Genomic DNA, 24,322 nt, shown 5'->3' with positions numbered 1-24,322 from the left:
ATATTAATGATCATATTTCTTAAGAAAGGGGCTACAGATGAATCAAACATCATGTAATACTGTGGTCTATCTTTGTCACTTTTTCTCTCTAAATCCTTACATTGACAGTCTACCTATAGTTCTAAACGATGAAAACAGCCAATGTACATTTGTAGACGATGTACATTTTGATATGTACTCATTTGTCATATAAGAAAACTAATGATACACATGGAAATAAACAGCAGTTTCTGTTTAGTCACAGCAATTGCTTTGTAATGGTACAGCATTTTATGCACTCAATGAAAAATAAAATACTATTTTTACTAATGGTTTTAAAAATGAGATTTGTCAAGAAAGTGCTGCCAAAGTTATTTCTGTGATATAAAAAAGAGCAAGTATACCTTTATGATTGTATGGGCAGGCCACAGAAAGTGTTACCTCTATTGTTATACAACTGGAAGCAAATTGGAAAAAGACAGGAAAATATATCACTTATCAGAACACTAACCCTGGCATTTTTAAGTGCTTTTATTAACAAAACACTCATGTAAGAAATTTTCTTGTGTGAAAACATTAATACTCCCTATATCCCTACTTTTGTAGGTACTTTTATGGAACCCATAGAAGCTATCAGAAAGACTTGCAATATAGTTAATTGAAAGGAAATAATTCTTATCCATCTGAAGAGGTTCAGTGGTCAGGAAGAAAAGGCTGCCCATTTTTTGCTTCAGGCAAAGCGACATTCCTTTCTCCATTAAGAGAATAATTAATTCCAACCAAACTCAAAAGATACAGTAGCGACAACATTGCTATCAGTTGACATTTTTTTTTTTGGTAATTATTGTGCTTTCTTGGTAGTGCTGCTTGTTCAGAATTTCATTTCAGTTAACAAAAAACTTCACAAATATCTTCTGCAAATTAAAACTTCATCAGAGTGCCTTTGAAAAATCATCCTGAAAATAGAATGCCAGAAATAAGAACTCTTCAAAGACAATCCAAGAACCTGTGGAGGGGTCAGCTTTATTTTTATACATGTCCCTGAAAACAGTCTGTTTGTTCACAGCATATTCATTTACCACTCTGCAGGACCTAGTCTCATCTTTCTAAATACATCACACTTTTACGGGGAGATACTCAACTTTCAAAACAGTGCCACACTCAAAAGTACGTGCAACTGTACATGCTGTGGTACTGATTAAAATCTGATAAAATACCAGAGGAATTTACTGACATTTCAAACATTTTCTTGCCTCAACTGTATTTGTGCATAGTGGGGACAAAATAAATAGATAAATAAATAAACATAACGGTGTTTAGGACTGCTCATAGACTTCTAGTTGCACTGTATGAACAACCCAGGATGTATTTCACCTGAGTGAGAATGGCAGTTCTGGAGACCTTCTGATCCCTGATGACATAACACTTATAATACTTTTTATTTTGGAACCTTTTGACCATAACATCACCCACTTACCTTCCCAATTACGTACTCCAAATGCACTATATTCAAAAACTATTAGAACATTATACTTGTTACAACAGCATTTGGTATCTAAGTACTAAAAGAAATGATGCTACACGTTAAGAAGGAAATTAAGGGAAAATTGCACACATAAAATCCTCTGGAGTATTAGAAGTATTTTAAGCTTTTCACAGTAATGAGCATTCTGTTCCTGAAATTTTGCTACAGCCTTGAAAGACAAAAAAAAAAAAAAAAAAGAAGAAAAAAAAACCCTCCAATGTGATCAAGTACTAAAATATGGCAAAGGCTTCCTTACCACTTAATCTTTCATTAAGAGAAATAAATTACACTTTTGCACGGAGACTCTAATAAATGATGTACTTCTACCCAATGTTTGGCCAAGGCCTTGGCAGTCCCTGCCAAACACAACCAAACATAAAGCTGCACCCAGCTGAAATCGTCTCAGAGCAGCCCGTTGGGTAGCCTTGCCAGCCCAGCCAAAACGGCCCGCAGTTTGTTCTGACGGGGAAGATAAAAGCACACATTTTACCAGAAAAAATACCAAGTTCCACCAAGTTTCGCTTAATAACTGGTAAACGCGGCGCTGGAAGTCTCGGGCCGCGCGACCGGCCTCGGCCGCGGGACGGGGCGGCGCGTACCGCGCCTGACCAGCCCAGCCCGCGCGGGGCGCCCTAACGGCCGTAACGGCCGCAACGGCCGCGCGGCGCGGCGCCGCGCCGCTTCCTAGCCGGCTCGGCGCGATGGCGGAAGGGGCGCGGCGAGGCCCGGAGCGGCGCTTTCACCTTCGCTTTCGCTTTTGCTTTCGCTCCGTGCGGGGAGCGGCGGCGGGGAAGGTCTGCCCGCGTTCCCCCCGGAGGAGACCCCGCGCGCGTCCCGGCTCGTCGCTGCTTCTCCTCTTTCCTCCGCGCCGCTTAGGCGCTTGTGCGTGCCGGTCGGTGGGATATGGCAGCGCGGGGCTGCGCTCGGCCGCGTTCAGGGCGGCTTCTGCCTCTCGCGGTCGCGCTGTTGGGCCTGGCGAGCGCTAGCCAGCGCGGGGGGAGCCACACGCCCTTCCCGTGGGGTGAAAGGAGGCTGCCCACGCACGTGGTGCCCGTGCACTACGACCTCCTCATCCACCCCAACCTCACCACGCTGACCTTCTCCGGCTCGGCCAGGATCGAGGTTGCGGTCTCGCAGGAGACCAGCTGGCTCGTCCTGCACAGCAAGCGCCTGCGCATCGCCCAGGCCGCCATCGAGGCCGGGCCCGGCGGCGCCCGCTCCGTGCAGGAGGTGCAGGTTTTGGAGCAGCAGCGCTTGGAGCAGGTGGCCCTGCTCGCCCCCGAGCCCCTGCGGCCCGGACACAGCTACACGGTCAGCGTGCGCTATGCTGCAAACCTCTCCGAGGCTTTCCATGGCTTCTACAAAAGCACCTACAGGACTCAGGATGGAGAGCTCAGGTAATCTTTTTGTAAATCTATAGGTCTTACTTCTCTGACGTTAAATGGCACCTTTTAAAATTACTTTTAGAATATGTTGTTGTTTACTTCTTATTTCCTACTTCGCAATTATCCTCTTTAGGGATCCTATTCCATTTAGAAACCAAATTGCATCAAATTATATTTGTAGTTGGCTGTTTATCTTACAGAGGCTTTCATCCTTTCATGGCAGTAATGAGGTGCTCGAGTGTGTGGCCTCAACAGGCCTTATTTTGCCAAAAAATCTGCTGATTACCCTGGCATGTGGTGAGAGGGAAGAGGCAGAAAAGTTGCTGAGGCCAAAACACATAATCTCTTATCTCTTATTCCACACTCCCCTGGGAGCTTCAGTCAAGAAATTCAGTTTGCCCTTCTTTACTTGATGTGCCAAAGTGCTTTGTAGTACTAAAAGCTATTTTGTAAATATGAAGAATTTTTTTTCCACACATCAAGGTGGTGAACATTGTGCATATGAAGGCATGAGACTAAAAAGCTTTTTTTTTTTTTTTTTCCCCCTTAATTGCAGGGTACTTGCGTCCACACAGTTTGAGCCAACAGCTGCACGAATGGCCTTCCCGTGTTTTGATGAACCAGCCTTCAAAGCCAGATTTTCAATTAAGATCAGGAGGGAGCCAAAGCACCTTGCACTATCCAATATGCCGCTTGTAAGTGGATGCTTTTAATGTTACAAGGTCATTAATCAACAGTGTAAAAGGAGAACAGAATATCTAGGCAATAGTTGTTCATAGGAATTGGACCTAAACATCACCTTCATAAATTCTGTGAATTACCATTCATGGAGAAGTGGATCAAATTGATGAATAAAGGGCAGATGCAAGTGATACAGTTCAGTATGGCTAAACATCTTCTATGTCTAAACTGATTACCCAGGACTCTTTCAAGACTCTTTCTCTGCTGAAAGAGATACCTTTAGCAGATCATTCATTTTGTCCTAAAATAGGTATCTAAGGTAATTGAATCACTCTCTGGAAGAGTTCATTTCTCTCATTTTAATAAGCTACTGTTGTGTAAGATTAATTCTATCAATGTGCTAACAAACACTTAAGCAAAACTAAAACAGCTATATTTCTTAATGATTAATTTTAGCAGTGAATACATAAAACTACTCAGATGCATGGTGGGAGAGCGGATTTCTTTCCCATATATCCTTTAAATGTTCTTAATGAAACTGAAAAGAAACCCAGCAATTTTTGATGCCAAGGTCATAACAAATAGTGGTACTGAATGGTGAGCTGTGCTCTGATTTATTTATCTGTTTATTTATTTATAGGTGAAAACTGTGAATATATCTCCATCGCTTGTTGAGGACCATTTTGATACCAGTGTCAAGATGAGTACTTACCTGGTGGCCTTTATTGTTTCAGATTTTAAATCCATCAGCAAAATAACTAGTCATGGAATTAAGGTAGCTTTGTTTCATTTTCTACAGCTTTTATTGTAATCAAGCATGAATTTATATGGTTTACTTTTCAGTTAAATTATTTGCTTTATATGTCTTGAGGTTTATAGGAATGAAATGAAAGGAATTGGTTTTGTAATTGGATGACTTATTTAGATTACGAGTTTTATCGGTTTCTTTTTTTTTTTTGATAAAGGGCTTGCTTTTTATATATTTGCATGTATTTGTAACTTCTTTTCATGTCAGATTATTTAATCAAATGCATATTAAATACATTTTGCGTAAAGGAGAACCAGCACTGAAATAATACTGCAGGGAATGGAAATTTTAGAGGTCATAGAATGATAGAATCATAGAATGCTTAAGGTTGGAAGGGACCTCTAGAGGTCATCTAGTCCAACCCCCCTGCACACGCAGGGTCACCTAGAGCACGTGGCACAGGACTGCGTCCAAGCGGGTTTTGAAGATCTCCAGAGGGGGAGACTCCACAACCTCTCTGGGCAGCCTGTTCCAGGGCTCTGTCACCCTCACTGGTAAGAAATTTCTCCTTAAGTTCCTGTGGAACTTTTGGTGCTTCAGTTTGTGGCCATTTCCTCTAGTTCTATCAGTGGCCACCACTGAAAAGAGACCAGCACCAGCACTCTGTCCTTCAGGTCCCTGAAGGGCAGAGTAGTTCTGGCAGACAAGTTTTAAAAATCGTATTTCTAGTTTTGATCGTATTCTATGGAAAAAAATTGCATGCTTTTGCAGTCTTTTGTATGGGGAATATTAGATATATGTTCTCGTGTCACTTCTTCATGATCATTTGACTAAATATGGTAAACAACAGGTTTCATAAGCTCCTGAGGCTGGTGTTAAAATACTGTCTGCTTGTGTCCTGTAGATTTCTGTATACACAGCACCAGACAAGATCCACCAAGCTGATTATGCTTTGGATGCAGCAGTGAAACTTTTAGATTTCTATGAAGATTATTTTAGCATTCCATATCCTTTACCTAAACAAGGTAAGTGTTAAATCATTAACATGTTATTGAAGAACATTATTAAGAATAGAAAGTTAAATTGCACAAAAGTTAATAATTTAGAACAAGAAGACAAGGCTAAGGTTAGCCAAGGTTTTAGGCAGAAAGGTTATTTTTTTGCTGGCTGCCTCAGATAACTGCGTAATAGATGGAAGAGATAGCCGTCCCCTAAAAATACTGAATCTTTTTGTAGAGCTTTTTTAAAAGACTGTTTCTGCTATTATGTTATAGAAATGTCTATGATATCAGACATGTGTGTAGGAGCTGAAGGTGGTTGAGGTGAGCAAGTTCTTTATTGAGGTGAGCAAGTTCTTTATTGAATATACTAATAGTATTTTAATTTATTTCTAGATTTAGCAGCTATTCCTGATTTTCAGTCTGGTGCTATGGAAAACTGGGGATTGACCACCTACCGGGAGTCTGTGTTGCTGTATGACCCTGCAAAGTCCCCGGCGTCCTCTAAACTGTCCATCACGATGACAATAGCCCATGAACTGGCTCATCAGGTGAGAAATGAAATAGGATGAAGCCAAGCTAATCTTTCTCACTAAAGTAAATGTTTCTTAAAGGTAGCAATGTACTGTAATTTGAGTTTCGTACAGGTCAGTAGCAGCTTTTGTAACAGGCTTTGTACTTTAATTTCAGAAGTGCTCACATCTGTGACAAATTTATTTTTTATTTCAGTGGTTTGGCAACCTAGTTACGATGGAGTGGTGGAATGACCTCTGGTTAAATGAAGGGTTTGCAAAGTTTATGGAGTTTGTGTCAGTCAGCGTTACCCACCCAGAACTGAGAGTCGTAAGCAGCCATTACTGTCTTTTCTTTTGCAACTGCCTTCTGAAACCAGTAGTTTGTAGAGATGCAGACCATACGGGTTTCTCTTATGAATCATTTTTTAATTTATCTTTAAAAAGATTATCTGATGTTAACTCTTAAGAATAAGAATGATGATTTAAAGGTATGTAAATATTTTCAGAAACTGATGATGAAAGTTATAGATTGCTATGAATATTCTTTTTAAAAAATACAGATCTCTGAAAAATTTTCAAATTGCTGTAGCACGAGAGTGGATTGATAATAGATACATTCACCTTTTTCATTTTTTTTCTGTTAGTTTATTTTATGATTTTTGACCATTCTCATCTGTTAAAAAACATAGGTGTCTATTGGAGTTGTTTACTAGGTAGACAAAGCTAATGTAGAAAATTACAGATAATTGATTTTACTTATTTATTTATGATCTGGAGTGAAAATAAAAGGTTATGTTTTGTTTTCTGTGCACAATGTGAAGATGTGGAAGGGCCTGACATGTGAATTCAGTGTTCACAAGCAAAATTTAGAAATAATCATTTTGCCTCCTTCTAGGAAGATTATTTTTTAAGTAAATGTTTTGATGCCATGGAAGTGGATGCATTAAATTCGTCACATCCTGTGTCTACTCCTGTGGAAGATCCATCTGAAATTTTAGAAATGTTTGATGATGTTTCATATGAAAAGGTAAAATACATAACTGCTGTTGATGTCAGTTGTGCTCGCTGTACCATACCATGCCATCTCCAGTCCTGTTCAGTTTATTCATCAATGACCTGGATGAAGGCACAGAGTGCTCCCTCAGCAAGTTTGCTGATGACACGAAACTGGGAGGAGTAGCCGATACCCCAGAGGGCTGCACTGCCATCCAGAGGGACCTGGACAGACTGGACAACTGGGTGGTGAAAAACCTCATGCAATTCAACAAGGCCAAGTGCAAGGTCCTGCACCTGGGGAGGAATAACCCCAGACACCAGTACAGGCTGGGGACCGACCTTGTGGAGAGCAGCTCTGCAGAGAGGGACCTGGGTGTCATGGTGGACAACAAGTTGACCATGAGGCAGCAGTGTGCCCTCGTGGCCAAGAAGGCCAATGGCATCCTGGGGTGCATTAAGAAGAGTGTCTCCAGCAGGTCGAGGGAGGTGATCCTGCCCCTCTACTCAGCCCTGGTGAGGCCGCATCTGGAGTACTGTGTCCAGTTCTGGGCTCCACAGTACAAGAGGGATGTGGAGCTGCTGGAGAGAGTCCAGCGCAGGGCCACAAGGATGATCAGGGGCCTGGAACATCTGCCCTATGAGGAGAGGCTGAGGGAGCTGGGCCTGTTCAGCCTGGAGAAGAGAAGACTGAGAGGGGATCTAATCAGTGTATATAAATACCTCAAGGGAGGGAGTGGAGAGGACGGGGATGGTCTCTTTTTAGTGGTGGCCACTGATAGGACTAGAGGAAATGGCCGGAAACTGAAACATCAAAAATTCCATAGGAACTTAAGGAAAAATTTCTTAACAGTGAGGGTGACAGAGCACTGGAACAGGCTGCCCAGAGAGGTTGTAGAGTCTCCTTCTCTGGAAATCTTCAAAACCCGCTTGGATGCAGTCCTGTGCCACGTGCTCTAGGTGACCCTGCGTGTGCAGGGGGGTTGGACTAGATGATCTCTAGAGGTCCCTTCCAACCCTAAGCATTCTATGATTCTATGATTCTATGCCATTGTATCATATTCACTTCACCACAGGCCTAGATAAAAAACATCTCTGATGCATTGCATTGATATCCTGCTTTTATGACTTGCATAATTCTTTGCACAAAACTTCTGCATGGAGATTGAGTTTTGGTTTACTTTTCCATTTGTAAATTAGGATCCTTTTGTTGTTTTTATCTTCTCTGTATCAATCTAGCCTTAAACTGTTGTTCAAGGTGCTTCAACCAAGCAGCATATTTCATGGGAGCGTTATATGGTGCCTTAGCTGTACAAGCTGGTATGCTTAGTAACAAAGCTCAAAAAATAACAATAGATACTTAAACAGAGTTATTTTAAAGAATAATAATCATGAAATTCAAATTACTGTTTTTATATATATGACTAAATTAATTATTCTTTAGTCACAGAGCCATATAAAAGTGAACTGTTACGTGCCTCAGTGGCATTTAAAATTTTTGAAAGACTTATCTTGCCATCTAAAGAGTATTTTTCTAAATACTTTGTGATTTTTTTTCAGGGATCTTGTATATTAAATATGCTGAGGGACTACATGACTGCTGATGTGTTTAAAGCTGGACTCAAGCAGTATCTGCAGAGATACAGCTATAAAAATGCAAAAAATGAAGATTTGTGGAACAGCATGACAAAGGCAAGTATTTTTCATTCTCGTATATTCAAAGTTTGTAACTTCTCAGGGGTAGTAATATTTCTGTTAAAATACTACTGAAGACTGTGACCAGTCCTGGTGATTTGTACTTATAAAATTATAGAGATGAGCAAGACTTTTTTTTCAGATTTGCCCTACTGTAGATACCGATGAAAGCATATTACAAGGTGATAACTTTTGCAGAAGAAACCAAGAGTCATTTTCAAATGGAGTAAGTGTCTGTTGTCTATGTTGTGACTCTTTTCTGTTGCACTGCTATATGCACCCTCCAAAAGCATTCCTGATCACTTCAGCACTTCAAGTGCTGCGATAATTGTATGAAATTGTCTGCAAGAAGACAAAATCAAAAACAGTGTAATTTCTTATGTTCTAGTCTCAACGTACCTCTGTAAATTTACAAATACCCAGAAACTCTTCTGAAGTTCTTAGGTGGTCATTTCTGTTCCGTTGTCACTGTGCTTCATCTTCCTGTTCTTCTTGGGTATCTTTTTTTTCCCATGCTAAAACACAGCACTGGACCAAAAGAGAGGCTGTTGATGTGAGGGCAATGATGAACACTTGGACACTGCAGAAAGGTTTTCCACTGGTAACTGTCACAGTGAGAGGAAAGAATGTCCATCTGCAGCAGGAGCGCTACAGGAAGGGAGTGGATTCTCCTTCGTCCACAGAGTAAGCAAAATAGGAGAGCAAGCTAAAATAAACAGATGTATTTGGGTCTGCACTGGAATGAGGGAGGCATCTCATTGTTTTTGTGCTGCAGGAAAAGGCATTCCTCACCTTTTAGACTAATGCAAGTTGAAGAATGTTTTGTGAAGTTCCATTGTAAAACAAAGCTCTTCTTTTTTGCAATAGGTACTTGTGGCACATTCCACTAACCTACATTACCAGTAAATCTGACATAGTTCAAAGATTTCTGATGACAACTAAAACAGGTAATTGCCTTTTACAGTGATTAATTTATTCAGAGTTTATTTGCAAGTCTACAGAGTGTTTTGCAGAATGGGGAACTGGAAATGCTCGGGCAAGAGAAGCACTTTCTTTTGTTATCAGTATGTCAACAGCATCAAGAACCTCCTAATATAATCAGAAATTGTGTTATGGTTTTCTTTAAATCCCTGGAATGAGAGTAAGAATTGCTTTTACACTGCATTATGTTTGGATTGCACATAAAGAGAGTTCTTTTGTTTGTTGGTAGATGTCTTCATTCTTCCAGAAGAAGTAGAATGGATTAAATTCAATGTTGGCATGAATGGGTATTACATTGTGCACTATGAAGATGATGGATGGGATCGTCTGATTAACCTTTTGAAAGAGAACCATATGGTGATTAGCAGCAATGACAGAGCAAGTCTCATTAACAATATCTTCCAGCTTGTGAGGTAAGAACTTAAGTCTGAAAAAAATACAATCTCCGCATTTCTCAATATGTATCACTGAAGCAGGATATGTTGATAGTGTATATTATTCATTAAATCTTTTATGAAAACTGAGAGCATTTTCTTTTCTCACTTTCAGCAATGTATACTCAGAATTACTCTTTGATTGCAGTGGAGTTATTCAATTCTATTAAATGAAATAGACCCAGGTGACAATCTCACTATCTGGGCTCTTGTTTTTGAAAAGAGGTGGGGTTTCAAGCAAGGTTCTCTGTGAAACTTAACATTTAGCATGTTAATTTAGTTCTTTTTAATTCTAACATGTTAATTTACTTCTAACACTTTAATTCCAATGTTCAGTTTAACTAGCTTTAACTAGTACTTTTTTATCTTCTCTCATCTTCTTTAGAATAAAAAAGTTGCCAATTTCCAAAGCTTTTGATTTAACTTTATACCTGAAACATGAGACAGAAATCATGCCTGTATTCCAAGGTATGCAGGAATTGATTCCCATATACAAGCTTATGGAGAGGAGGGACATGGATGACACAGCAAATCAGTTAAAGGTAAGATATTAAGTGTCTAGACCTCTCTGCCTCTATCCTGTAAAGCCCACTTTGAAATAGATCTTTATTACTGCACTGTTTTTAGGAGTATATAGTCAATCTGTTCAAAGACCTAATTGACAAGCAGTCTTGGAACGATGACGGCTCGGTGCCAGAGAGAATGCTCAAGCACTCACTCCTGCTCTTCGCCTGCGTGCGCGGCTACCAGCCCTGTGTGGACAAAGCGCAAGAGTATTTTGTGAAATGGCAGAAGTCCAATGCAACTTTGAGGTCTGTATTGTAACGAATACCATCCTTTCTGATATTCTATGTAGTGATACTACAGTTAATTTACTGAATGAGCTAAATCTCAGATTTTTCTGCAGTCCAGAATTAGTCTTTAGAGTGTGTCTGATGGGCTTCAACTTCCAAATTCCTCCCCAGTTTGACATACGTTACATGCCCCAAGCTAGCACACATCATGTGTTACTCCACAAATTGGTTTGTTAAAGATGTTCTGGAAAGAGAAAACAACACCTAACTATATTCCCTCATTTATATGCATGAGGATTGCCCTACGCCTGTTGTATAAATATGTCAATTACTGTTTGTGGATTTCCCTTAATTTTTATCTCACAGGAACTCCTTAAAACATACTACACAAGGTCTGTGAGCTCTTCTGGGAAGGCCAGAGACAACCGCATTAGTATCTGAATGGACGTGCTAAAAGATAGCCATTGAAAAAATACACAAAATTAATGAAGAAATAAAACGAATAATGAGCCCAGTATTTTTGGAAGTTGGTTGCAAGTTACTGAGATGCCGACCGAGGGACACTGTTATTTCTCAGCAACAGGGCTCACTTTCTAATAGTCTGTAGTTATTGGGTGAGCATTTCTTAAGGAATAGTCTGTTATGCCAATTTGCAGTGACATGGTTATGTTTCTACCTAAATACTCTTAAATACACTCTTAAATATGATATGGAGAGTGACTTGGTACTCACTTTGTTGTACTACTTTGTTGTAGCTTGCCAACAGATGTGAAGACAGCTGTGTACACTGTTGGAGCACAAACACCTGAAGGCTGGGATTTCCTCCTTAGTAAATACAGGCTGCATTCATTCAACCTGGACAAAAATCAAATTGCTTTGGCGCTCAGCCGTAGCAGGAATAACAGCAAACTCAAGTGGTGAGTAGCATACTAATTCTGAACAGAAATGTGTTTGGAGAAAGATGTGCAATTACTAGCTGTCTTGTTTAACAGCTTTTGAGTTTCAGGATTGGTAAAATGCTTTACAGAGTTGGTAAAGGAAGAGGAAGTAGCCTCAGGCTTTCATTTCTGGTTTTTGGTGCCAGAAGCCACTGTGCTTGCCCTTTGCAGTAGCAAATGTAGACAGGATGAAATAAACTAGCTAGATCCCTTACCTTCATCTCTACTAAACAACTGTAATTGTGGACATAATAAATGGGATTTATGGGTGTGGCCAAGATGGATATTGTAAAATGTTGAAGTAACTAACACAACTAAAATGGTGTGCCACGGCCTTTAGAAATGCAGATTCATATGACTGCAGAAAATACTAGGAGCACAGTCTCTTGTCAGTGTTATCTATGGGTGTAAATAATGCCCACTTCTGTTATTAATTCTTAGGTTAATGGATCAAGGTCTGCGTGGTGACATAATAAAAACACAGGATCTTCCCTATATTATTGCGTTTGTTGCCAGAAACCCATCTGGCTATCATCTAGCTTGGACATTTCTAAAGAACAAATGGGAAAATCTTGTTGAAAAGTAAGGCACAAAGTTGTTCTACTGCTCTCTCTACCCCTGAAGTACTTCTGAACTCATGCTGCAACAAAACTGTGCATTTTCTAAGTATGGGTGATTCTTCTTGCCAGGTTTGAACTTGGTTCACAATCCTTAGCCACCATTGTCAGTGAAGTGACAAATCAGTATTCTATGAGGTCGCAGCTCACAGAGGTGAGTCCTTAGATTAGCTGCTCTGGCTTTTTTTAAAAGAGTTGTAGTTTAACTGAAACAGAACCTTGAATTGAATTTTACCATCCTAAAACATGATCAGTGTTGAAATACCAAGATACTAGCCTGCCCTTTCCTTGGCAAAGATGACAGCAGTGGTGGATTGAATTATTTAGGGCAGAGTGGCGTCCATGTTAAGGGGAAAGATGGCTTTTGTTTAAGCAGTGGACTAAAAACAGTCCCAATGTGTCTGTCAGAATGATCACGCTAATTATTACAGTTGTTGCTGTTAATATTTGCTACCCACTTTTGCAAAGTAATGAGAAAACATGCTGAAAATGATTAAAAAAAATATTTCTTCTGAACATGGACAGAAAAGCTGAAGGGCAGTGATAAATATATCAGATTACATTTTAAATGTTATATTTTCTTTAGCTGTGGAATCAAGGGAAATTTAAAAAAAAAAACCTTCCCAAGGCAGTTAGAAGAGGGGCAGAAAGAATCAGTCACCCAAGCAAGTGAAGAGTTGGTTCAAAATTTTAAATTTCCTGCTGCTCTTCCTCTGCATGAATTGACCCCCATTGCCTTTTCATCAAATGTTCTTTCACCTTTTTATTCAACAGGTGAAAGAATTCTTTGACTCTCTGGACAAAAAAAGTTCACAGCTTCGTTGTGTCCAACAAGCTATTGAAACCATTGAAGACAACATACAGTGGATGGATAGAAATTTCGAGGAACTCAAAACATGGCTGCAAAATAAAAAGCTATAAAACATTATTTACATTTGCCAAAAATAGCTGAAAAAGCACTGAAAACTCAGGGGTGGAGAGAGAGCTAAACTTGTTTCTTTAGGAGTTTCAAGGGAGTCTAATCCTGATGCTCAGTAATTGTATATTCCAAGCAATCCACAGCACTGAAATAAATCTAGACTGCTTGTGATCACTTTACCATGTAGCAGTTTTAGGAAAAAAGCAACTTGTTCATTGTCCTCTAAGTTAATGGGGATGGGGAACCGATTACTGGAAATCTGAGATCAATTTATTTATTCCGAAAGAACAGAAACTATTTACAGAAAAAATAACAAGGTGAAACTTTTCACCTGTGAATGCCTATCCTTCCTCTGTCTTTTCCACAAAGGTCTAGCTAGTTGCTTTACCTAATACTTAAATAAATTGAAATTACGGATCAAAGAAATTCTTGCTTTCTTTGGGCCTTTATCCTTGCAGTCTGTGTTGCAGGAGACTAATTTTAAAAAACAACTCCAGCATGCCAGAATTAGAAAATCAGTATCAATTCTAGTTATCACTGAATACTTCAAAATAAGTATGGTAAGGGTAAGTATAGTAAGTATGCAAGCTTTCTTTTAGTGTTTCAGGTGTGGAGGCAGCTGGTACCAGCTCGATCTCCGCCACAGTGCTGCAGAGCTGCTGCTGCGGCCTTCACCTGCCCTCACCCCAGCCTGCTCCGGTGCAGCTGCACAGATGCTGCTGCTGGCACTACCTCGCCTGCAGTCTTGATAGAGGGAAAAATTCCATGATGTTTTTATGTTAAGTTTCAGGAAATGAGTGCAATTTGTGTGGAATTTTTTAAAAGTACTCATTTTTGGTTAACAAGCAGTTTTAGCTAGAATTTAGAATGATCAGTAACCTGGAGCTCATTCCTGTAAGCAGAGAAATGATGACTGTTTTGCCCCCAAAAGATACTTCAGAAAGCTGAGCTGTACAGTTTTTTTTTTCTCCTCTTTTCCTCTTAAGCAAGCTGTAAGTGACCTTCTCTGATCACTGAAATTATAGAATTTACTGTAACTAATAACTATTAAAGAAAATACCAAGTAACTATCATGTGTGCCAGCTTTTGCCAGCGCCTTGTCCTTTGCCTCACAGCCAGACAACGCTACCTGCACAGGATGTTGAAGACCTGTTTTGTTAGAGCTCAGAAAGCCTTTTGACATCTGCTAAGGACAGCCTAAACTTCTGTCACAGAACTGTAGATAATTTTACTTCAAGTTGCTGCATCATTCTTGTGCATGGGAAGAAGCTCGTATTTCAAAATTCATTAAGGGATTCTGTGCCTCACATATATAATCACTTATGCCCTTATTATGGTAAACATTCAAATTGTTCTACAAGTTTTATTTTCTGATTTCAATACAGCTGAATTCTTGACTAATTCTTGAATTATAATGCCAGTGGAAACTCACTGAGCTACTCACCTACAAGAAGAGATAGGTGCACACCTAAAGCAAAAAATTTTGGGGGGGAGGGCTGGGAATGGAGTTAAATTTAAGAGATAACTGAGTCTTTGTTTAATTGATAACAAAGAGGAAGAGCTGAGAACCTAGTATTTTAGGTATTGCTGCACTCCTTGTAATGTTTTCAGAGTGAACGGGAAAAAAAGCAATTTAAAAGAACATACTCGTTCATACCCTTCTAGATAAATTATTTTTGTGTATCACTTTTACCCTTTGCTCATTCTTTTCTGCTGCTATTATTATCCATCATATACATTTCATTTTCCTACATTAATTGCTTCATTTTCAGTTGTAATTTTTCCAGCTGCTCATCTTTCTTTGTAAAAAATTGCTGCAGGGCCCTCACCCATACAACACTCCCTGCAATTCCCTAACCCCTTTTTTTCTCTCCCCTTTTTTTTCCTTCCTTTCTTTTTTTTTTTTTTTTTTTTAATTAAAAGCCGCATTGATTATCCAGCAAATAAACAGAGTCCCTGCAGCACCCTCTCCAGAATAACGATGGGGCTTTGTCACTTTTCCTTGCTAATGGTCACTGAGTGAATTGCATGAGCTGACATTAATAAACCTTTTAGAACTTGGATTACCATGAAGAACACTGATTTAGAAAAACAGAATCAGATGACTTTTCGTATACTTAGAAAATTCTAAGAGTTACTAGCAGGGTTCATTAACTCCATCAAAATAATATGTTTCTTCAATCCCTTAAGACTCATTGTTTATCATTTGTATACATTATGTCATTGTGTTTTAACAAAGTCTGTTTGGAACTTCTCACAATAAATAATTTCATTCTGTTTCTGAAAACTCTTGTGCCATCATTTAGTTTAGGCTTTCAGCTGCTTTGTGTCTGAGGGTAAGCCTGCTGCTACAGAATGGGATTCAATAATTCACATTTGGGCCTAACGTGTCTAAGCTTGAAAAGCAAAGTGTAGGGAAAAGAAAGCGGCAGCTAGATCTTAACTCGATTATGAGGGGCTACAGGGAGCCTTGATGACACATTTTGTTGATTTTTTAAAAAGCTTTGTTCACTATTAACATGTTAATGCTTATTTTTTAAATTTTCCTGAGCATGGATGTTCTTATTTTGCCTTTTATGGGGCTATTTAGACAATGAAGAAGCTGAAAGAAACGACAAACATAATACATTCTAAAAACTTTATTAGTGTGACACAGGTTCTCAATACAGACCATTAAGAACAGTAGAAATTCTGATTCCATCCTAAAATCTTTGGGCTGTCTCTGTCTGGAGCACTAGATACTAGAGTCAAGATTTTGATATCCTTACAGACACTGTCCCTAACATTACCCTCCTCTGTAAACAACTGGTGAAGTAGCATACGTGCGTAAGGATGTGCAAACACGTATTTTACAGGTAATTCAGACAGAGGGAAACCAAGTGAGGCCCTCAGCACACCGAGGTGCTACAGGCCGGTCCACCTGCAGCAGCCTTTGGTGCCTGCGCCCCTATGGAGCGGCTTCATGTTCTGCTGCTAGTGCAGCAGGAACACTGGCCACGTGCGGGAACAGTGCAAAAACCTTCTCTGAGTTTCTCCTGAACCTCTGTTAAGGCTCCTGTACCTTCGTTTTCTCCCCTCTTCCATGATAATAATGGTCTATAGTACATGATGATTTGTATTTGGATGAAGTCCTGAGCCGCCTGGAAATACGAGATAACAGCACAGTTGCAATTTGAAGTAAACAAGCAAGACTCCTCCTTTCCTAGTGGTTTTGGAGTTGTCGTTCTAACCATAGTTAAGGCATAATCCAAAATGTATTTTTTCCATTAGATGTTGTTGAAGCATTTAGTCACCAGTTTCTCATTCTTTAGATGTCCACAGCTGATCTATGGTTTCTTACCAGCAGCTGCCTTGAGGAAGCGCAGCCAACAGCCAGGCTGAGGACAACCAAAGCTTATTATGTTCCAAGATCCCCAATGCATTTCACTGCAAAGTTAAAAATGCTAGCGCATACTTAGAAACTTTTCTGAGATTTACAGGCACTATGTGAAGTTTATGTGCAAAAGTTTGCATTTTTTTCTCTTTTGGCATTGCTATTAATTTATGAAATATATTTCTTACAAATATAAAGCATGCTTTCCCCATATCTCCGAACTGAAAAAAAGCAATTTAACAGTAAGTTTTCTACTTCTGTAGAAAACTACAAAAATTCAAAATGCAGCAGTACAATAAAATGAATGGCTAGAAAAAGAAAATATTTTAAAAGAAAATATGAAAAGCCTCCAGCAAATACCACTGTACAAAAAAACACCCAAAATAACCACATGCTTTTTGCATCAGCATTTGTTCTTCAGGAATAACTATTCAGCAGCAGAAAGAAGACTTTGTATATCATTTGCCAAGATCCTGAAAGAGAAAAACATAAACAAACAAACAAAAAAACAGGAAAGAAATATTAAGTGAAAGAAGATAAGCGTAAAAGACATTAGCTTGGAAAAAATTACCAAATAGATGTGAGAAGAATAGTCAGAAACATGTTCAGGGAGAGAAAGAAATCCCAGAAGAGGTAATACCAAAAGTCATTAGGTCTTGTTCAAAAGTTATACTACAGTAATACGCAGTTTGCTATGAGTTCCAGAAGTGGTGAGTATGAGAGACTGTGATTACCTACACTTGTATTAACCATGGGATCAAGCTAAATATAAAGATATATACAGTAATAGTGCAACAAATGTACAGAACAGCACCGTATTTAATCCAAGATCAAAACACTAAAACCTGCTCTTCTTTATCAGCCTAGCTATATTTGTGTGTGTTTCTTTTGGAGCGGTGTCCAGAACAGATATTTCAAAACTAGCCTGGCAGAGAAGTAATGGGATGAGGTCACTGTTCCACAGACAAAAATAATCAGTCGGAATAAGCTTAGTTTTATTTATTCTGTATAAAAACATCTTACTGAGGAAACAGTAGGAGTGTCAAACCTTGGAATACTTCAAGTTATATAAAGTGACGGATATTTAGCTAAAGGAAGCAACCCTTCAATGACTGTGGGGACAAACACAGAGAACTAGAAGGCCTCTTTCTGCTTAGGATTCTCCAAAATGAAGTTCAAAATCTTTCCAAGTATTTTCTCTAACTGTGAGCCCTCTCACAGTTAGGAGTAAGGAGTCCTCTCACAGTAAGGAGTGTCCCCGAGACTTAACCTTCATAACACTTACGTAAACTGTCTTTATAGTAGTTCAGAGAACAGACAAGAACTCTCACCCAGTAATGTTAGCGTTTAGCTTGTTTTCTGCTTCTCAGATTTGCTGCCGGAGGACTGTTCCCTTGCCTAAAGAGAAAAAGATATGTGAGATAGCTTAGTTCCTAGTTCCTGACTAAAATCTGAAATAAAAAAGTGATAGATACTCATATAAGGTCACAGTTCAAATGTAAATGTGATGTCCATGAGAAAAATACTGATAATTCAGCAAGAGCATTTGCATACTTTCGTGTATATTTATCTTCATTTTTCCTCCATTGCTTGTTTTATTTAAAGGTTGTGGTTGACCTTTTCATACCCTAGATCTCCTATCACCTATCCTATGCTGCAACTCCGATCCACAATCACCACTCAGAACTAAATAACAACTGAAAAAAAAATTAAGAAAAAAAAATAAGCCACATATCCTTCTAAATAGGAGTTAAAGCCCTCTCAGTTTTATCTTCAAAGCCCAGTAACGGCTCTGTTGTTACACAAAAGCAACTGGCAGCAGTTTTATATAGAAAAAAAAAACTTCTATCCTCTACTAACTTAAATGCAATTTCTAGAGCAGATATGTTATCAATTGATCCAGATATCTATCTCACTGGATAGCTAGAGAACAACCTGATGGGAGACATTTTTTTCTAAATGCATTTTTACCAAAACCCATTTCTGATCAGAAAGGAGAAAGGCAAGCACATTTTTTAATAGAAATTACCCACCTTCCTTTTCTACTAGATTCATCTTGCATAGTTATTTAGGAATATGTGTAGGCTTTTATTCATTTTAAAAATTAAATCCTGATAAAAATTTGGGATAAAGAACCTTGACTTGCTCTCTGGTAAAGAAAACCTACCTTTTTAGGATCTTTGGATTTTCTTTCTTCCTTTGGGGTTGGCTTAGTGGTGGTGGTGTTTTTTCCGCTTTTGTTCTACACTCCAAGGAACAAAATAATTACTGTTACAAACAGATCACTGACCTGCCGCAACCAATGATTTTTGATGTAGATTTTAAGATGGCAGAGTTCAATTGCACATATAATTATTTTCTTAATCCAAAGGATGCTAGAACCTTGAGCCTTCCAGAAATAAAATACTAGGAAGATCAAGGTATCAGAAGCAAACAAAAATAGTATAGTTCATATATTTGGTCAGATTTTGCATTTAGTGCAAAGCAATAATATCCCATCAGAAGATCTTGCTCCTAAATTCACAACCAAATAAATTACCCTCTACTGTACTTAAAAACTATGTTTCAAATGAGCCATCTCAGGATCAGCTGTGTAGGTAAGCCATCACTGAGAGCAGATGGTATCTCCTCCAACATGAACCACGCAGAATTACAGTTTTGCTTCCGGATAAGAAGTTACCATATGTTCCTATGCATAGTGTTGAGAAAGTAGTGATTCAAATATGCCAGGATGCCAGCAACTACTAGGAGACTCAGCAGAAATTCAAAATATACAAATATACATATATACACCAAGCAAGTCTTCTTGAGAGAAAGAGGGGAAGATCAACAGATTGCACTGTGTGAGTGAATGTGAATCAGAAAAGTAGCTTTCTTCAGTTCCCAAACATTTTCACGTGGGAACCATTCAGCATTTGTAGCAACCTTATTGTTTATGAATAAAAGGGCATACCAAGAATAGGCCTGAGTTGCTACTGACCAGAAAGTACTGAAGCTATATTTTTTGAGGTATGAAAATGCAAATTTCTACTGCTCTGCAGTGGTCAAGAGAGCTATTTAGGGATGGAGTAATTTCCTCCTGGGAAAGGCAGCCAATCTGAATTGTAGTTTCAAGATTTTTTGTTTGTTTGTTTTGTTTTCTTTCAGAATTCTCTACTCAAATCACATCTTCTAGCCAGTCTTATATCTCCAGAAGATGCTAATTACCTCAAACCTCCCTATCCCCAAATATTTAATACCTAAGAAGAAAATTCAACCTTTCATTAAGACAACCATTACATCTTAACAGTATCTTCCAAAGAGGCCACCTTTAAACATAAATTGTAAAGAAATGTAAAGAACATTCACGAATTAGTGAATAAATTAATAAATACATATGTATACATTATATTTTGGAAGATGGCAGAAAATGTCCTACCTTTGAGGGCTGTGGTGTGGCAGGAGTCTTTGCACAGGTATCAAAGTCACCTGATAGAGCATCAATGGCTGCAGAGTCATCTGCAGGTTTCTGCAATAATTATGATTCTCAGTCATACAACAAGCAGTGCTTCCTGACAGCCAATTATGTTTTTCAGGAATTTAAGTCTGTTTTAATCATCCTTTTCTTAACAAAACATTTCGTAGTTCTACAAATACGTTAAAACAGAAGTATCTATTTGATGTTTCCAAACTACAGAAGCTTTGGATACCGGATCTTAATTCTTGGATCTCAACAGTTGGATTGTAGTATGTTATTCACCAAAATCTATACTTACTATGAAGCATTAGCCCTAAGAAAAATCTTACTGTCCACACTGCTACAGTTACTCACTACATTCAGCAATATTTGTGAGAATTTGCAGTAAATCATGCCTTGAGTCCACAGGATGGAACAAATACAGCACAAGAATATCATGAGTTTTACCTTTTTTTCCTTGGATTTCCCACCATTCTTTGCTGGTTTCCCTGTCTTTCCTGGTTTATCCTTGAAAAGAAGAAAGATTTTATCCTCTTTTTTAGCCATTCAGATCACAGAAGCACACACGCACACACAAAAACAAACAAACAAACAAACAAAAAGAACAAAACAGAACACATAACCTGAACTAATTAGTTTCTAGACTAATTTATTTCTATTTCCTATGTAACTATCTCGAAGCCACTGATCTATCTTGATAATCATACTCCTCCTGGAAAAATACTTTTGTGCCTTAGCTTCATATAGTTTCACGACGGACAAGATTAAGTGACTGTCAGTGACTCATTACAGTGAATGACAGCAAACAGCTGTAAGTACTTCATAAAGATAATCCCTATACAGTTCCCTACCCCAAATGTAAAGCTATTTTGAATAAGCATCATTATCCACAGTGTGAAAAATATCCTGTTCACTGTAATGCCAGACTTTTGAAGTGCTCTCCTTATTTGTTTACCTGGTTTTCCTGAGCACCTAAACCACTCTGCCTGTTTAACTGGAACGTCTACTGCTCAAACTCCAGCTTCTGCCAACTGTGTTTGGTTGGTTCAAAGTGTTTACTTATTCAGACTATCCAAATCAGAAGAAAAAAGGAATCCAAATCTAAAATCGTTGCTTTTTGTCTTTTTTTTTCCTCTTTGCCTAAATCATATACAGCATCCTGAAGAACTGTTCTAAACTCATATGCTCAATCCTAATTTGTAAATATTTACTCAGCAACACTGTTCTCCCCTGGATTCTAGGGATAGCAAGATTGGCTCCTACATACAAACTTCCAGAACTGCAATCAGAGAGCTAAATAAAAAAATAACAAAGCTTTGGCTTACTTGTTCGCCCGACTCCAGAAGTTTCCGAGAGTCTGGTGGGATAGTATCATCTCTTTCTCCAAGTTTGTCTCTGTGCTCAGACTTAGCCTTTTCCTGAAAGTATTTAACAGCTTTAAGATACTAATAAACAACTGCAGTAGTTACAGGCTGCTCTTCTCTATTATGTATGATATCCGTATTTGACAATTAGCACAAAAGAACACATGAGGACAGCAACCTTTTTTGAAACCAAGATGTCAGATTTACTGGAAATAACCATTCCACCAGGAAGAGTGCATTACTTTTCTAAATTACTAGTTATTAGATATATGCAACCATTGACAAGCCAAATGTATATATACATATACACAGCAACAGCACAACATAACAAAAAGGGTTATGTCAGCTGTCAGTTCTGCTTTTCAGTGATATGACTGAAAAACCTTACTCTGTGCTTCCATGGTGAACCTCATCCCTGCACTGCAGCACCTTGAACACAGATTCCATTTTCTTATGATGTCCTAGCTGTGATTCTGTCTGCCTGTGCTATAAGGCAGTGTCAAGCAACCACTCTGTAACCATATAAATGTTTTCACAAAATACCTCTGCACTATAAATCTGGCTTGAGATTAGAATAAAAGTCCTTTTAGTTCCTAGCCTAAATGTAATTATGGGCAGCTTACAGTCTTTTTTTCCCCCCCCAACAATGTCATTCAAATTATGTACTTCAGTCTACAGTGCATTACTGCTACTATGCAGGGATGCATTCAATTTTCTCTGAGATTTGAGATTAGCAGAATTTTTCCACGTTTTTCAGTAAAGCACACATTATTGCTATAGTCAGCCTTCAGTATTAATGGAATGCTTTAAATTAAGGCATTTATATAATGTTAAGCAGAAAGATTAAAATTTAAAAAAAAATCAAGAATGAATAAGGAAAAAACAGAACTGAAATAACACATCCCTTGACAAACTTGATATTTGTGAGGTTATAAAATTCAACTAAGCTTGATAAAAAGGCCATAAAATTCATCTTGGAAACATGGCAAGCAACTTGAAAAACATTTAGAATAGTGATAGTAAAAGACACTGATGTGAAATTACTGCAAATTTCTCCCAACATTTCCATCATCACCTCAAAAGGTCTGAGATATACTAATTATTCATAAAACCCACACAGTCCCGCTGATTCAAGACTGTATGCAGAGAAGCAAAAAACCTTGAAAAAATTTCAGACTCTTCCATGCTATCAGTTCTCAGAATTAATCAGAGAATTGATTAATATGGCTACATAAGGTAAAATAATTAGTTGGGGTTTTTTTCTAGTTATCTTAATCCTGCATCTGAAAATTAGCTGCCACGTACTTGTACAAGAAGTACTGTGGTATACTGTGACATGCTACTCAAAGAAAAAGAAATCCTTATAAATAAAGTAACTACCTCAGTTCACACTTCCAGCCAAATTTCAGAACATCTTTTATTACCTTAACTTTATCCACAACCGGTTTGTTCTCAGCAGGATCAGGTTCTCTTTGTCCCAAGGAATCAGACAGGAGATCTAAAGCTTCATCCATCTCTTTTCCTCCCTAGCAGAGTATAAACATATTTGCAAAAGAAAATCAGCTGTAAAAATAATTTAGTTCATCACCTAGAATAAATACTGACTAATGAACTGCTAACTTCAGCAAACAGTGAACAATCAAGTCTGCCTTTGTAATTGTACAGCGCTGCTAATAGCTGGAAAAAAAATTACAGGCCACTTAAACCTAGTAAACATATAATTTAAAGAAGGGCTTATAGAGTTGATTTTAATGCCTTTGTTACATGCTTTTGACATGTAAGTCACACTGATACAATGAAACAGTTGTGGATGACTTGTATATTCACCTTGTAGATGACTATATTTATATTAATTCACATATTCATTTTGCAAAAATCATTATCAGTTAAGCAAGTGTCAGTCTGAATTCAAACTTTTAAGTTTGAAATTAATTTTTAAATGGTTTTAAATGTAAGAAGTTTGACTGAATTAAAACTGAATTAAAATATTTTATCTTCAATATGTATGGTCTTCTGTTGATTCATGCAAATTTTATGCAAACAATTTTTAGAGAAGGAAAAAAAAGAAAATAAATGAATGAAACCCAGAGACAGGATTTCCTTGTAGTCACTTCTCAGATTGAAAACACCAGAGGGAGCTCTCATTGTACAAATCAAGGAAAAAAGTCACCTGCAACACTAGTGTTTAAAGAAATTGAGGAAAGACTTCCTTGGTATTAAAAAGGAGGTCATAGAGCTGCCTTTCCCATCATTAACCTTAAGCTCATTTTTTTAAGAGTTTCAAAGATGACGTTGCCACAACACCAACACCTATGGTAGCATGACTTGAAACACTGTCACCAGCTAACCACAAAAAGAACAGCGTGGCTTGGCCAAAGGCCAACCTGCCTAACAATGAAATAATTTGCAGATAGATACTGTCTGCATCTACTCATAGAAATGAGACGCACAAATGTGCTCATGTCCTCTGCAGTTCTGGAGGAATGAAGCTACTTAGAGATGGGCACTTCCCCCAGGTGATGGGTTTTTCAAAGAAGACTGAAACACACCAGTAAGCGACATTCAGACAAACAGATGAAGCAGTCTTAATATGCAGTTGAACATGAGGATGAAATGCCCATAGATTCTCAAATTCTTCCCTGAGGAAGTTTTTTTTTTCCCCTGCAATGGACTATATTAAGAGTAAATGATTTAAATTTACAACACGCTCTACTAGTAAAACCAGTCTGATCATACCTCCCATTTCCCTTTATTTCCTATTCAGGTCAGAGAGACGAAGGCCAGAAGAAAGTGTTGCTTACAGAAGTAGAAGTTGGAGGAGCTGCCGAGTGCACTGAAGAAACTGTAGCAGCAGAGACAACTTCAGAGGAACCTGCAGAGGAACCTGCTGATTTTTTACCCTTCTTGTTTTTCTGAAACAAAACAC

The 24,322-nt window shown here is 38.4% G+C and overlaps 2 protein-coding genes across 2 annotated transcripts in view; one reads left to right on the top strand and one right to left on the bottom strand.

Moving 5' to 3' along the window:
• Positions 1–2,205: 2,205 nt before the first annotated feature.
• On the top strand, positions 2,206–13,372 carry ERAP1 (endoplasmic reticulum aminopeptidase 1). The gene is made up of 19 exons (XM_088537558.1): positions 2,206–2,298; positions 2,381–2,901; positions 3,446–3,584; positions 4,211–4,345; positions 5,223–5,343; positions 5,713–5,867; positions 6,046–6,159; positions 6,727–6,858; positions 8,385–8,516; positions 8,662–8,745; positions 9,046–9,203; positions 9,387–9,466; positions 9,730–9,913; positions 10,320–10,476; positions 10,562–10,746; positions 11,484–11,645; positions 12,108–12,248; positions 12,356–12,437; positions 13,058–13,372. The coding sequence occupies exons 1-19, from the start codon at positions 2,206–2,208 to the stop codon at positions 13,202–13,204; spliced, it is 2,922 nt and encodes a 973-aa protein (XP_088393684.1). The 3' UTR covers positions 13,205–13,372.
• A 3,637-nt stretch (positions 13,373–17,009) lies between these two features.
• CAST (calpastatin) overlaps positions 17,010–24,322 on the bottom strand; it is a 54,325-nt gene continuing 47,012 nt past the window's right edge. The window contains exons 23-30 of the mRNA XM_088537560.1: positions 24,198–24,308; positions 22,821–22,922; positions 21,358–21,450; positions 20,480–20,539; positions 19,994–20,083; positions 18,743–18,817; positions 17,907–17,973; positions 17,010–17,048 (exon numbers count right to left, since the gene is read on the bottom strand). Of these exons, the coding sequence (XP_088393686.1) occupies positions 17,923–17,973; positions 18,743–18,817; positions 19,994–20,083; positions 20,480–20,539; positions 21,358–21,450; positions 22,821–22,922; positions 24,198–24,308 (582 nt within the window). The 3' untranslated portion in view covers positions 17,010–17,048; positions 17,907–17,922. The remainder of the gene's footprint in view (positions 17,049–17,906; positions 17,974–18,742; positions 18,818–19,993; positions 20,084–20,479; positions 20,540–21,357; positions 21,451–22,820; positions 22,923–24,197; positions 24,309–24,322) is intronic.

Source organism: Tinamus guttatus, unplaced genomic scaffold (genome assembly GCF_059628265.1).
Source record: "Tinamus guttatus ecotype Peru unplaced genomic scaffold, ASM5962826v1 Tinamus_guttatus_pri_ptg000813l, whole genome shotgun sequence".
NCBI lineage: Eukaryota > Metazoa > Chordata > Aves > Tinamiformes > Tinamidae > Tinamus > Tinamus guttatus.
Note: the sequence above shows the minus strand (reverse complement) of the source record. Positions and strands in the feature narration are given on the sequence as shown.

Bases quoted from the DNA above. Each gene is read 5' to 3' on its own strand.
- ERAP1 (XM_088537558.1), top strand. From the start codon at position 2,206: ATGGCGGAAGGGGCGCGGCGAGGCCCGGAGCGGCGCTTTCACCTTCGC. The intron at 6,160-6,726 runs GTAAGCAGCCAT...GCCTCCTTCTAG, and splicing joins CCCACCCAGAACTGAGAGTC to GAAGATTATTTTTTAAGTAA. The intron at 10,747-11,483 runs GTCTGTATTGTA...ACTTTGTTGTAG, and splicing joins AAGTCCAATGCAACTTTGAG to CTTGCCAACAGATGTGAAGA.